The sequence below is a fragment of the Gobio gobio genome (genome assembly GCF_949357685.1).
Source record: "Gobio gobio genome assembly, chromosome: 23".
Classification (NCBI taxonomy): Eukaryota; Metazoa; Chordata; class Actinopteri; order Cypriniformes; family Gobionidae; genus Gobio; species Gobio gobio.
In genome coordinates, this window is record NC_137119.1 from 18,967,669 (window position 1) to 18,982,901 (window position 15,233).

General features: G+C 37.4%; 1 protein-coding gene across 1 annotated transcript in view; it reads left to right on the plus strand.

Annotated features, from left to right (window-relative positions):
- Positions 1-766: 766 nt before the first annotated feature.
- Positions 767-15,233, plus strand: part of vps41 (VPS41 subunit of HOPS complex) — a 37,689-nt gene continuing 23,222 nt past the window's right edge. The window contains exons 1-5 of the mRNA XM_079806587.1: positions 767-970; positions 1,528-1,566; positions 5,484-5,591; positions 10,782-10,859; positions 13,089-13,163. Of these exons, the coding sequence (XP_079662713.1) occupies positions 950-970; positions 1,528-1,566; positions 5,484-5,591; positions 10,782-10,859; positions 13,089-13,163 (321 nt within the window). The 5' untranslated portion in view covers positions 767-949. The remainder of the gene's footprint in view (positions 971-1,527; positions 1,567-5,483; positions 5,592-10,781; positions 10,860-13,088; positions 13,164-15,233) is intronic.

Consider the following 15,233-nt stretch of genomic DNA (forward strand, 5'->3'; position numbering starts at 1 on the left):
GCTTTTACTCACTGCAGAAGGCATTAGAGATGGAATTGCACAATGAAATTAGATCATATTTAACTTATACTTTTATGTTTACAATATAGGTCACAAGCCTGTTCCACTTTTTCTTTTGAGCTGATTTTAGTCTTTATTATTAATGCAGTATTGGTTTTGATCTAATTTTATATGATCAACATTTATTATGCAAACATTAAAATATGGGTATTTGATGTGTAGGCCTATATGCAAATTTGCATAATCTTTGCCTATGAATTTTAATAATTGCTGAGTAAACTCCAAACTTAAGTGAATGGAGCTGATATTCCAACTCATTACCAGTATATGGTAAGAGCAAAGCTCGCCCTGCCAGCCACTATCTGCATAAACATATGAGACACATTGACAGCCTGTCTCAAATGATCCTGTCCTATGGCGGTCTATCTGTTACAAATGTAACAATGTCAAATTACATCACACTTCCTCTTGGCTGATGGATTAGAATAAGCAAAAGGATGAAGGTAGATGACAGTGATTGTTTAGGGTCAGCTGATTTATATACAGGAGACAAGACGTTTCGACGTGACATTCAAATCTGTTGCTCACATGTAGATGTTGAATTACAATTTTATTTAATAAATGTGAAGGTCGGCTAAAATGCGCATCCTACTAAAATAAAAATGTATTAAATCGCATATAGGCCTACTTGAGGGGAAAAAGGTCCGTTGTAAAGCCCATTCATTCTCTTGCACTTAAACTACAAATCCCATGATGCTCTAGCGATGCTTCCTGTTTTTGTCATGTGACACAGGGTACATCAAAATGAGTATCGCATGACCAGCTACACTGGTTTATTGAGCAAAATTACTTATTTGAGTGTATATAAAAAATATTATTATTGTCGACATACCATATTGGTAGACGAAGACTAAAGCTGCCCTATTATTCCATTTTTGGAGCCTGTATCATGGCGGAAGTGGAAGATCAGGTACGTTTCTCTAGGAAGAATCTGTTGTCAAATGACAGAAGCCTGTGAATGTAAATATATTGTTTCTGTATGTTTAATTTTTAAGGCGTGCGGTCTATTCGAGGTACACTGTGTGTGCTGTGTGCAGGATATTTGAAAGGAAATATTTTAAAGACGTGCTATTGGAGCTGTCAGGCTAACACGATAGTTTGACACTTAACAATATATCACTGCCTACTACTACTGCCAGTGTTACTCTACCTGGTGAAAAACAACATTTATAACCAGCTTAAACTCGTGTCCTGGTTTTAGTTGCTCTCCTAGACTGGACACATTTGGACGCTTGTCCACTGGGCAGTCTGGGAGACCATCTTAAATCAGCTGAGGCTTTTTTCAGCAGGGATGACAGCAAGTTTACCAACAAAATAAAGAATACTTTTAGATAATGACTGTTTTGTATGTTTTGGTGTAGTATTCCACGTAATATTAAATATTTATAACAGGAATGTAGGAAATAATGTGCCTTGTTAATAATATTTTCAGAGGTAATGCATTACTTTTTCTTTCTTTTTTTCCAGGGAAGAAAACAAAGTGAAGAATCTTCAGATGAATCAGAGGTAAAACCAAGGACTGCACAATTTATCTCATTAATCAAACCAGAATTGTCTAGTTTTGAAATGGATTAGATAACAAAATATTAAAACAAAACAAAAGGCATTTCATTTAAAGAATGATTGCACAAAAATCACAAAAACAATATTTGTAGGTTTTGAATTATAGAACAATAGATATAATGATTAAAATCATGATTTAAAAAAAGTATTTTGACACTTTTTTTCTGTTTTTTTGGAGTGTTTTTGGAGTGTGGACTATGTTCATAGTTAAAAAATGGGACTTGGGCATGTAGGGCAGGACTTTTGTCCATCAGGAATTTGTTGGATCGTTTGTTATTGCTGGGATCTCATGTCATGTGACAGGTTGTCCCGCCCTCGCGGCAGAAAATATGTCATCAGAGAAGAGAAGCGATGTCATTGCAAGAGGAAGGGGATGTTATTGTGATTAAACATTTCGGACCCACTTTATATTAAGTGGCCTTAACTACTAAGTACTAACATTTAAATTAATAATTTGATACAATGCACTTACTGTGTTCATACATGCATGTTTTTACATTGTACTTACATTTTAAAAATTACCTGCATGTAATTACATCTGTAATTAATTTCTGTATTTACTTCCCTTACACCTAACCCTACCCATAAACTTACTCATACCACTCACAACTTTACCCGTATCCCACCTCAATATCAGCAAAAGTGTTTTGCAATACAATATGAACACAATAAGTACATTGTACTTATTTTTTGATGTAAGTACATAGTAGTCAAGGCCACCTAATATAAAGTGGGACCAAGATTTCAAAGGAACATGAATGAAAAATAGAATTAGAATTCCTTAAGAATTGCCAACTTTGACTTTAAAGGGTTAGTTCACCCAAAAAAGAAAACTGTCATTATTACTCACCCTCATGTTGTACCTTTGTTCATCTTCGGAACACAAATTAAGATATTTTTGATATCTTCTGGGTTCTACGTCAGAATGCCGGCTTACCATTGGCCGACGCTGTTCACGTGAGCACCATGACGCATCCGTGAGATGCTGACACTGGAGCTAGCCAATGGTGAGCCATTGTTCTGCCATAGAACTCTGAAGCGGCGCACTGTATGTAAACTGCATAGGAGATTGACACAGACTTGTTTTTTTGCGTACAAAAAGTATTCTCGTCGCTTCATAAAATTAAGGTTGAACGGCTGAAGTCACATGGATTATTTTAACGATGTCTTTATTACCTTTCTCGAAGATGAACGAAGGTCTTACAGGTTTGGAACGACATGAGGGTGTGTAATTAATGACAGAATTTAAATTTTTGGGTGAACTAACCCTTTAAGTGTCTTAAAACAAATGGATTTTGAGAGTGTGCAGTATAATGTAATTGTTATTTAGAATGCTTAAATAGGAATCCTATATCCTAAATATAAAATAACAACCCATAGCCTGAAATATATATTCTGTGTACAATGAATGCCCCTGTTAAAGGTCATATCACATTGTGTCCATTTTCTTGAGTGCAGCTTTAAGAAAAGATTTTGAGGATAGAGTTTGTCTTTAAGTGATACAGTGAATGAAATGTCAAGTAGACATTCTAGTCCTCAATTCAAAATGAAAACAGAAAGAAACAACAGCCTTGCCCTCCTTGTAAATGAAATCTCAGTCCGTGGAGTAATCTCTCCTATCTCCTGTCCACAAACTGTCTTCTGCATGCACCCAGACACCTCGGAGAGCATGATTGTATTTTCCGTGGAATAACTGTAAACCACAATTTGTTTTGTTCATAATTGTAGAGCTCTGTCTCTATCTCCTGATCTATCTCTTCCCAACACTTCCTGATGTGACCATGTACGCTTTGAAAGCTATGTGTAAACGTGATCTCCACAGCTTCCGAGTCTTCCAAACGCATACTGTATGACATTTTTGGAGCTTGACACAGTATTCACGACACCCCACGTAAAGCCCGTCTAGCCTCATGAAAGAAGAACGCACCTCTCATGGCTTAAAGAAAAAACATGCCACAGCTTCCAAATGTGATGTCATGCAGCGAAATGAGGAAAGATGCTGGTGGGGTTTGACATTAATCTGTGGTTTTGAGGCCCGATGCTTCAGTATAGCGTTCCAACAAAGTTTGTAACTAGAAAGACAGAGACAGAATGAGGGATGAGCAAAAGAGGAGAGTGTGGATGGTCGCACCACTCCAGAAAAGGGGCAATTAAAGACAGACTTCCCTTCATCCCCTGCTCCCCAGGGCACCAATTAGGAGCGGCAGGGAATGAGGCACAACACTCATCCACCACATCGGCGTGGCGATGGCAAACACTAACAAGAGGAAGAAATTATGGGATATGAAACAGGAGAGATATTATCCACCCCTCCCCAACGTAGAAAGTTTGTCAGGATTTTCCCCTCCTCTCTCTGTCTCTCCATCCCTGTCTGTAATGGCTTTGTAGACCATGACAAATGCTCAGGCATTAGAAATTTCACATGGACACAACAGGAAATAGACAATTGAGGGGGTTGTGATGAGGAGAAAATAAATGTTTGATAAAACGAAACTACCCATACTGTCAATCTGCCTGTGATCGAATTCATAGTTGTCCAAAAATAAAAAGAATATATAAATATGTATTAAGTGTATAATAAATGTGTGTGTGTGTGTGTGTATATATATATATATATATATATATATATATATATATATATATATATATATATATATATATATATATATATATATATATATATTAACAGTGTAAAAGTCTTTACTGTCACTTTTGATCAATTGAATGCATCCTTGCTGAATAAAACTATTAATTAACCCTTAAATGCATTAATTTTTCGGCAATCATTATTACATATTTTGGGTCTTTAGCTACCCGGGTCTATTTCTTACACGGATGGACCTCTACCTGTTGCGATAATATAAAACTCTCCTGATATTAGAGTAACAATTATAGAAGAATAAAATCAAGCATATTTTGTTACCTTTTGGAGCTTGGAAGAGTTCAGTTTGAGCAGATGTTTTATACCATCATCACTGTTCTCATCATCTGGCTCATATTCACCATCTCAAACATATTCTCAAAACTCACTTTCAACATCTTCAAAATCAATATTTTAATCGCTGACAGCTTCTTAAATAATATATGGCCTTCAGAATATATATGGTATAATATATATGGTTAATATATGGTTAATAATGGCCTTCAGAAGCGAAGCAATGCGTTTGTGTTAGAAAAATATCCATATTTAAAACTTTATAATGTAAAATATCTAGCTTCTGCAAGATCTGAAAAAAAGCGTAACTGGTGTGCAATGAACTGCGAGAGGCACTACACTTTTTCTGTAAGTTGAATATGGAAGGCAATCCAGTGGAAGCTAGATATTTGATGATAACTGAACTGAACTGGATGATGACATCATTGTTTTCTCCAGAGCTGCTTTATAGCTGAATTGAACTCATTTCATAATTGATGAGCTTTACACAGGTATAAAACCGAACTAAATCTACACTGAACTGACTTTAGCTGAACCATGACACTGTTGTTTTATTTTTATAGCTTTACAGCAGAATTTAATTTAGCTTGCCTCATTGATCATTACTTTCCTGTTTATCACTGTAAAGCTGCTTTGAAACTATTTCTGTAAGCGCTATATAAAGGTGACTTGACTTAAGTTGTTGAAATATTTTAGGTCAAAAGAGTGACAAAAAAGTTTAGAAGTCCTTTTACTAAATCATGAAACAGGGTCCCATTAACATTTCATGCTTAATAATTATATGATATTTGGTAAGACTTAATTAATTGCACCATAATAAATATAAGAGAATAAAATGCTTAATGGATACTTTTTTTGAACACATATGAATGTGTGAATTCACGTTCCAAACTAATGAAGGATGGGTGTGTTTGTGTTTGTTCAGGAGGAAGACACTGAGGAGGAGCCTAAACTGAAGTACGAGAGGCTGACCAATGGTGTGACAGAGATCTTGCAGAAGGATGCGGCCAGCTGCATGACAGTCCATGATAAGGTCCTCAGAACTCTGCTTAAGTTTTTTAGCAGGTTTTTTTATATATGAAAAAGTGCAAGACATCATGTGTATATACAGTTTGTTTTAATGTATTTCATATAGCATTTTAAGAAATCTAAAATAAATTGAAACAATTTAATTTATGAACTTAATTGCAACTTGGTTAAAATTTAATTTTAGATTAAATGTTTTTTTTTTTTCATTATAAAATTCAAAAATCATTCATTTTAAATCCTTAAATACAGAGAAATCTGGGAGCTGTTAATTATTTTTTATTATTATTATTTAATTTCATTACACTCTTGTATAGTACTTAATATAACATTTTGACTCCTCCAGACCATACTTTTCTAAGAGAAGTGCTTACGCACAAACGCTCACAGGCCACCACCCTTTCGCTGATTTCCTGTTTTTTTTCCTGCTTTTAGATTTCTATGTCTTTTTTTCCTGTCTTCTTTGTTTTTTTCCCCGGGTTTGATATTTTTGTTGGTGGAACATTCTACGTGGGCTGGTTAATCGTCATGGCAGCCGGTTCACTCATGCACGGATGCTGTGGAGGAATAGTCATACCTAGTTATGTCTCCTCACCTGATGTTTTATTAACCGCTATTGATTTTTACCCCCCCCTCTTTTCCTGCTTTTCCTTGGGGACTTCCCCCTCCCTTTCCTCCTCTTCCATCTCTCCAAAAAAAGGCAAGCTTGCAAGAAGAGGAGATGTTGAAAAGCTGAATTTCAAATGAGAGTCCCCCCTTTTTTCACTCTTTCACCTTCTTTCACATCTCTATCATTCTCTCCTTCCATCTCTTCCCTTATAGTCTTTCATGCATGTGCGCCAGTGTGGATTCCGCCACCTAGACACACAAGAACACCACCTGCCTAATGTTGCCTCATATTTTAAGTGCCAGGATTCCGAATTTCATTTCAGCAATTCCATTTTGATAAATCCCTTTAAGAGCTACTGAGGCTGGTGAGGCCACTCCTTTTATTTATTTATTTTTGGCTGATTTTATTTGGGGAGATTGCGGGGGGTTTTGTTGGACATGCTCGGCTGTGCCTGTAAATATAAGCATTTCATTATAGACTGCAGTGAAGCATGGGGTGGCTTGGTGTGCTGCGACAGGGAAAGGTCTGTGCACGTGTAAGCAGGTGTGTGTGTGTATGTGTTTGGAAACAGAGTAACCTCAGTTTCAGAGATGGACTCATTCTGTGTGTTTTTTATAGTGTGTCTGGATGCTTTTGTAAAGCTAGGTCCAGTTTTCAGCTGGCAGAGCAATAGACCCAAATCTGCATGGGTGTCAAACTAATTTTAGATTGCCGGTCGGAGTGGACTGAACATCACCTTACGTGGCCTGATTTCATTTTATTTGTTTAACCTTAGTGACACTATACAGAGCGCATGCACAATACATTCTCTTCTCTTCTTTATGCTGCTCTAATAACCAGTATTTCTGTAACAAAAGGAAGAACATGGAAATTACCAATTTTATTCACAAGGGGCCGAATTAGCCTACATACTGTATGAAATTGGTAATTAGGAAATATCAAACAATAACACTAATAAGAAAACAAACTTTAGCTGTAATAAGGTAAATGAAAGGGAACATTAGCGAAAAGTTAGGCAAAAACTATGCAACTCATTTTAATTACATCCCCAGGCCTAATTTTCCAGAGGCATGGACTCCACTAGACCCCTGAAGGTGTGCTGTGGTATCTGGCACTAAGATGTTAGCAGCAGATCCTTTAAGTCTTGTAAGTTGTGAGGTTTGTTCAGCACATCCCACAGATGCTCGATTTGATTGAGATCTGGGGAATTTGGTGGCCAAGTCAACACCTCAATCTCGTTGTGCTCCTCAAACCATTCCTGAACCATTTTTGCTTTGTGGCAGGCGCATTATCCTGCTGAAAGAGGCCAAAGCCACCAGGGAATACCTTTTCCATGAAAGGGTGTACATGGTCTGCAACATTGCTTAGGTAGGTGGTACGTGTCAAAGTAACATCCACATAGATGGCAGGACCCAAGGTTTCCCAGCAGAACATTGCCCAATATATCACACTGCCTCCGCCGGCTTGCCTTCTTCCCATAGTGCATCCTGGTGCCATGTGTTCCCCAGGTAATCCACGTGATGTAAAAGAAAACGTGACTCATCAGACCAGGCCACCTTCTTCCATTACTCCATGGTTGGTGCTTTCGGCGGTGGGCACCCTGACTGGTCTGTGGCTAAGCAGCCACATACGCAACAAACTGCGATGCACTGTGTATGCACTTGCCCATGACCCTGTCGCCGGTTCACCATTGTTCCTTCCTTGGACTACTTTTGATAGATACTGACCACTGCAGACCGGGAACACTCCACAAGAGCTGCAGTTTTGGAGATGTCCAGTCTTCTAGCCATCACAATTTGGCCCTTATCAAACTCGCTCAAATCCTTACGCTTGCCCATTTTTCCTGTTTCTAACATCAACTTTGAGGACAAAATGTTCACTTGCTACCTAATATATCCCAGCCACTAACAGGTACCGTGATGAAGAGATAATCAGTGTTATTCACTTCACCTCGGAATAATTCATATTAGTTTATATTATTTTAATTTTTTAATATTAATATTGATACTAGTAGTTTTACTTAATTCCTAGTGAATTTACCCACTGATTCATAATCACCTGAAAAAGGCAATTTTGGCATTAAGTCAAAATTGACCCTATTTAATTTGTTAGCGCACATTACTAGTCTTGTGGTAAACCGTTTATCCGTGCAAGTTAATCTACTAACAATTTTTTTTTCAAAATCTGAAAATGTACTTCCACTCTGGAATGGCCTACCATCTCTGATGACTTCAGTTTGACTGCTTGGGTAGAACCGACTGTCAGTCTGCTGTGAGCTTTGACAACAAGCTGAATAGAACGCCTGCTTTCCTAGATCCAGTAAAATCCCAGAGCGAATAAAAACAAGCCACACCCTCTATTTTTCTCATTCAATATTCCGTTTCACTCAGAAAATACACTCACCTAAAGGATTATTAGGAACACCATACAAAATACTGTGTTTGACCCCCTTTCGCCTTCAGAACTGCCTTAATTCTACGTGGCATTGATTCAACAAGGTGCTGAAAGCATTCTTTAGAAATGTTGGCCCATATTGATAGGATAGCATCTTGCAGTTGATGGAGATTTGTGGGATGCACATCCAGGGCACGAAGCTCCCGTTCCACCACATCCCAAAGATGCTCTATTGGGTTGAGATCTGGTGACTGTGGGGGCCATTTTAGTACAGTGAACTCATTGTCATGTTCAAGAAACCAATTTGAAATGATTCGAGCTTTGTGACATGGTGCATTATCCTGCTGGAAGTAGCCATCAGAGGGTGGTCATAAAGGGATGGACATGGTCAGAAACAATGCTCAGGTAGGCCGTGGCATTTAAACAATGCCCAATTGACACTAAGGGGCCTAAAGTGTGCCAAGAAAACATCTCCCACACCATTACACCACCACCAGCAGCCTGTACAGGGGTAACAAGGCATGATGGATCCATGTTCTCATTCTGTTTACGCCAAATTCTGACTCTACCATCTGAGTGTCTCAACAGAAATCGAGACTCATTAGACCAGGCAACATTTTTCCAGTCTTCAACTGTCCAATTTTGGTGAGCTTGTGCAAATTGTAGCCTCTTTTTCCTATTTTTAGTGGAGATGAGTGGTACCCGGTGGGGTCTTCTGCTGTTGTAGCCCATCCGCCTCATGGTTGTGCGTGTTGTGGCTTCACAAATGCTTTGCTGCATACCTCGGTTGTAACAAGTGGTAATTTCAGTCAAAGTTGCTCTTCTATCAGCTTGACTGCCGCATACTGGATGTTTTTCCCTTTTCACACCATTGTTTGTAAACCCTAGAAATGGTTGTGCGTGAAAATCCCAGTAAACTGAGCAGATTGTGAAATACTCAGAACGGCCCGTCTGGCACCAACAACCATGCCATGCTCAAAATTGCTTAAATCACCTTTCTTTCCCATTCTGACATTCAGTTTGGAGTTCAGGAGATTGTCTTGACCAGGACCACACCCCTAAATGCATTGAAGCAACTGCCATGTGATTGGTTGATTAGATAATTACATTAATGAGAAATTGAACAGGTGTTCCTAATAATCCTTTAGGTGAGTGTACATCACAATATTGAATTTGGTCGCAAAGTCGAATGCCCTGTCAAGATGTGTATTTAAAAGAAATGTTCTGATGATTGACGATGTGACGACACACAGGCTGATATTTCTGTACTACAGAGTGACAGTCAGCATGAAACAAAAATGTATTTTATTTCTTAATACACTTTCCTGGTCTCATTATAAATAATCCATGAACGTGTTATTCGCAAGAAATGTTTTTGTTTGTTTGTAATCTTTAATGAAAGTATAATACTTTAACTTGATCTGGCTCTGAAATGACTTTCCTTTTCTGCTGACATCACCTAGAGCTCTTTATAAGTCCCGCCCCTCCAATCATCTGTCACTGTTTAATTGCTGATTGATAAAATTTAAGTTTGAATATCTTGTTTCAATTAGAAAATTGATCAGATTTCTGAATTAAATTAGGTTGCAATCAATGTTTTTTATGACGTCTTCAGTGAATAAATAGAAATGCATGCAATATTTAAGAGTAAGTAGCTTTCAACAAACTTGTGATAAAGATTGGTGTGTGAGGTTTATAATTATAACATAGTTTATCATTTGGTCCTAGACTGTCCAAACTGTAAATGCTGAATTGGTTGGTGGTGATACTGGCAATTCACAAGAGAAAATAGCAAAAGTTTTCGTATGTTAAACTCTGAAATGTAATTGCATTATTCTGACAGTCAGAGTGTTGGTGTAGAGGGCAGAGATGTGTGACCTGTGGTGCATATATTATGTTGAACCGTTTTGATATGTCGGGGGAAAAAACGCTATTTCACACTGGGCCGCTCTGATAAATAGGCTTTCCTGTCCTCCAGCAATTTCACACTTTTTGCCCCCGAAGGGTCCAGCCGAAACCACACACACAAACACACACTCTCACATACACGCACAAACACTGAGGCCTCGTAGCCATGCCTGGTAAAACTCATTTTTAATACCTCCTCCACAGCTTTTTACTCTGTATAAGTGCAGGATGTCCCGTGGTTTTCACTTGTGTGTCTGGCATGTTTGTGCCCTCTGTTGCTTTCAGTTCCTGGCTCTTGGGACGCACTTTGGGAAGGTTTACCTTCTGGATATCCAAGGAAATGTTACACAGAAGTTTGAAATTGTAAGTCTGAAATTATCTTTTTGGATTGTTATAGATCTGCCAATGTTTGAGCCATTATGCCATGTTATGTCTGATTACATTATATGCAGGGTTTGAAATGAACTTTTTCACTCACCGGCCAATTTGGCTACTAAATTTATAAGTTATCAGCCATTCAGAAATTCTACTAGCCAAAAAGAAATAAACCAAATTAACTACGTCTCTCTCTCTCTCTCTCTCTCTATTTATTTTTTTAACATTAATGATTAGACATTCTACAGTATAATTGAAAGCTATATCAATTTCAACATTAGGCTTAAAAAAACTTTTAATTGAAGTAAACTTAAAACAATCTTCACATAAACCCATTATAATAAATGTCATATTTACCTGTGGCCTTCATACCTGTCTAACAGGTAGGACATTTACAGAAATTGAATGAAGTTATCAAACAGTCTGCACAGCATAAATAGTAAATGAAATATACAGGGAGTGCAGAATTATTAGGCACGTTGATTTTCTGATCATATTTTTTTTCCAGGCACATTTGACCAATTCCAAACCACAGTAATCCTAATAACTACTATTGATTTAGTATTTAATAATGTATAAGTGATATATAATTGTTCATGAAGGCTGGAAATGAAAAACACCTTATATTCAGGTGTGCAGAATTATTAGGCATGTTTTCTTTTACAGATAAATTGAGCCAAAAAAGAGATTTAACTCAGACTGAAAAGTCAAAAAGTATTAAATGCCCATGAGAAGGATGCAATACTAATGCAATACTAGACATTGCAGTTAAGGCGTGACCATTGGACAGTGAAATGCTCGTTGGGTCAGCAGGATCTGACAAAAACATGTCATGTGGCGGAGAAAAGACACCTGTTAACTGCAAAAGAATGAAGAATTAAGGTGAAGAATTAAGGGTGAAACCATCAGGAACCCTTTAGTCTCCAGCGCCACCATTTTCCAAAGCTGCAACCTACCTGGAGTCTCCAGAAGTGCAAGGTGTCAGGATCTCAGAGACTTCAGTTAGGTAAAGAATCCTAAAAAATGACCCCCACTAGATAAGAATCACAAGCTGAAGTGTTGTAAAATACATGAAGCCTGCTTTTTTATAGGCTTTATAGGTTTTATAGGTTGAGAATGACTCTTGAAGGACCAGCACCACATCCTCTAGTACCACTGTTTGAAGAATTCATCTTCCAGAATCTGGCAGTACGTTTTGGGAGTTCATTTTAGTCCATCCTGAAGTCCGTTTTGCAGAGATGGACTAAAAATGAACTCCCAAAACGTACTGCCAGATTCTGGAAGATGAATTCTTCAAACAGTGGTACTAGAGGATGTGGTGCTGGTCCTTCAAGAGTCACTCTCAACCTATCTGTCCATAAAGCCTATAAAAAAACCTTCTTCATGTATTTTACAACACTTCAGCTTATGATTCTTATTTAGTGGGGGTCATTTTTTAGGATTCTTTACCTAACTGAAGTCTCTGAGATCCTGACACCTTGCACTTCTGGAGACTCCAGGTAGGTTGCAGCTCTGGAAAATGGTGGCGCTGGAGACTAAAGGGTTCCTGATGGTTTCACCCTTAATTCTTCCCCTTAATTCTTCATTCTTTTGCAGTTAACAGGTGTCTTTTCTCCGCCACATGACATGTTTTTGTCAGATCCTGCTGACCCAACGAGCATTTCACTGTCCAATGGTCATGCCTTAACTGCAATGTCTAGTATTGCATTAGTATTGCATCCTTCTCATGGGCATTTAATACTTTTAAATCTTAAAATCTCTTAAAATCTCGTTAAATCTCTTTTTTGGCTCAATTTATCTGTAAAAGAAAACATGCCTAATAATTCTGCACACCTGAATATAAGGTGATTTTCATTTCCAGCCTTCATGAACAATTATATATCACTTATACATTATTAAATACTAAATCAATAGTAGGTATTAGGATTACTGTGGTTTGGAATTGGTCAAATGTGCCTGGAAATAAAATATGATCAGAAAATCAACGTGCCTAATAATTCTGCACTCCCTGTAGATGAATCCTTAATAAAGCAAACATTTTCTGTTACCTTTGTTCTTTGATGAACATTAATGGCAGACATCACAGCAACTGGTTTATTGACTGCTGTGACTAAGATCTGCTGTGACTAATGATTTTTACCTGCATTTGGCGAGTTGGCAGGTGTTAATTTCAAACCCTGATTATATGACTGTTTCTCCCTCCTTTGTTCTCTATAGAGTCCAGTGAAAATAAACCAGATTAGTTTGGATGACAGCGGTGATCATGTTGGCATCTGCTCTGAGGATGGAAAGGTGAGAATTTCCTTTATTCACTTCAGCTCCCATTGTTATTTAACTTCCTTTATTAGTCCTTTATAACCAACCAATCATAGCCCAATCTAATCCAAACCCTAACCCTCGGACTATTCCTAAATCAGAGGGCAGTGACTTATCAATGAGTACTTCCAGGCCTAATTCCTGAAGCCTTCTTCTAAAATCTGCAATGTTTATTTATTCATATTTTAATTAATGTATTTATTTTTCATGCAAAATGGTAATTCAAAGTGCTTTAACCTAAAGATGATAAAAAATAGTAGTGATAAAAATAAATAAAATAAAATATAATAATTATAAAACAAGAAAGAAATTAAAATGGAAGAATTGGATAAATATATTTAAATAAAGTTTAAGTTTCAGCAAAGTATGCAAGATTGCGGCACTCATAACTGGCCCATATAGGGCATTTGAATCATGCAAATCACATTCAGCACTAATTCTTGTGTGTTTATGCCATTACCTGATTTGCAGGTTTATTTAGTGAATTGAGTGCTAAATCGACAGAATGCACAAATAAACAATGCCATCAGCATTGCATGATTCATTCTTAGTGAATTTCCCCATGAGTCTTGGGAGTTGTTTACTTGAGTTTTCATATCTTCCTCTGTTTGCAAGGGATGATGCAGTGCCTGTCTTCCTACTCAATACCAGCTCTGTCAACTTTGACACCTGCAGAAACAGCATGTGCGCATTTGGTCCATTTTAAAATGTGTGGTTAAAAAAAGAACTCATTTCCTTCTCGATCCTTCTGTGATTTCTATTGCTCCTCTCCATCTATCTGCTCATTGATCATGGGCTGGCTGTTATCAGTCCACGGAGGCTAATCATCAGCACCTTGTGTGGCTTTCTCAGGCTGATCTGTGGCGTGATAGACCACATCTATCCCTGTTCCTATGGCAAAGCGAGATCTTGTCGCACTTACACCAATTAAAATCGATATGGAGGCCATTGTCCGCTCCTCTGCACTGTTGATCCCAACTTACGACCGCTTTGCTACCATTGATGACATAAATGTTGAATTTTTTGGTGGTGATATTGGCCTTTCACAAGATACAATGGTGAATGTGCCAACTGCACTTACTGACCATTGTTACACAATAGGGCTGCGTATTATATCGAAATTATCGAAATAAAGCAAATGTTCATATCGCGATATGCATATCGCAACTGCACGCAATATGAATGATTGATTTTAATAGGCTACTTCAGCATTGTGAAAAGTGTACGTTTTAGGTCGACGCATACAGCAGAGAATAGACTGGGCACACGACTGTTACTTATGTGACTTGCTTGACGTTAAAAAGAGTTATTAAACGAAAATGGCTGTCTTGATGAGTATTCATGTAAACACAGTCGGTTATACTTTAAGTGAACGATATCAGTTGGGGGAAAGAAGACGAATGCGTGTCTATAGGATCCGTGCATTAGGTCTTAAAGTGACAGCCTGCTAATACAGTAAACCTGCTAATACAGTAAACCTGCCGCTGTCTGTCAAACAACAAAAGAACAAGAGAAAATCACTGTGCTCTTGGCTGAATAACCTTTGTAGCTTTATTTTGTATCAGTGTATATTTAACTCATGTGAAGACTACTGTTTTTAGTTCTTAATTTTAATAACAAAGTTAAATTAAAATAATAATCGTCCACCCCTAGTTCAGGTGTCTTTCTTTACCTGGATGTTCTTGATGTTAAGTTTTGGTATTACCAAGTCAAGAAAATAGTTTTTGGTATTTTAAATATTGGCATTACATTTTTTGTTTGTCTACATTGATGTTAAAATTATATTGTCAGATTTGTGACATTTATTTTTGCTAAAACACTGCTGGTCACTTTCAGAAGTTGTAGCGATGCTTTCCTTTCCCAGAAAGAATGTGAAAGGCATAAATGGCATCATTCTCAGTTTTTAAATAATTTTTTTAATATAATTTAAATAGATTTTACACACTTAAAGCAATATCGTATCGCATATTGAATATCGTTTTATTTAACATGGTATTGCATATCGCATTTTTCTTCAATATCGCACTGCCCTATTACGCAAAATAT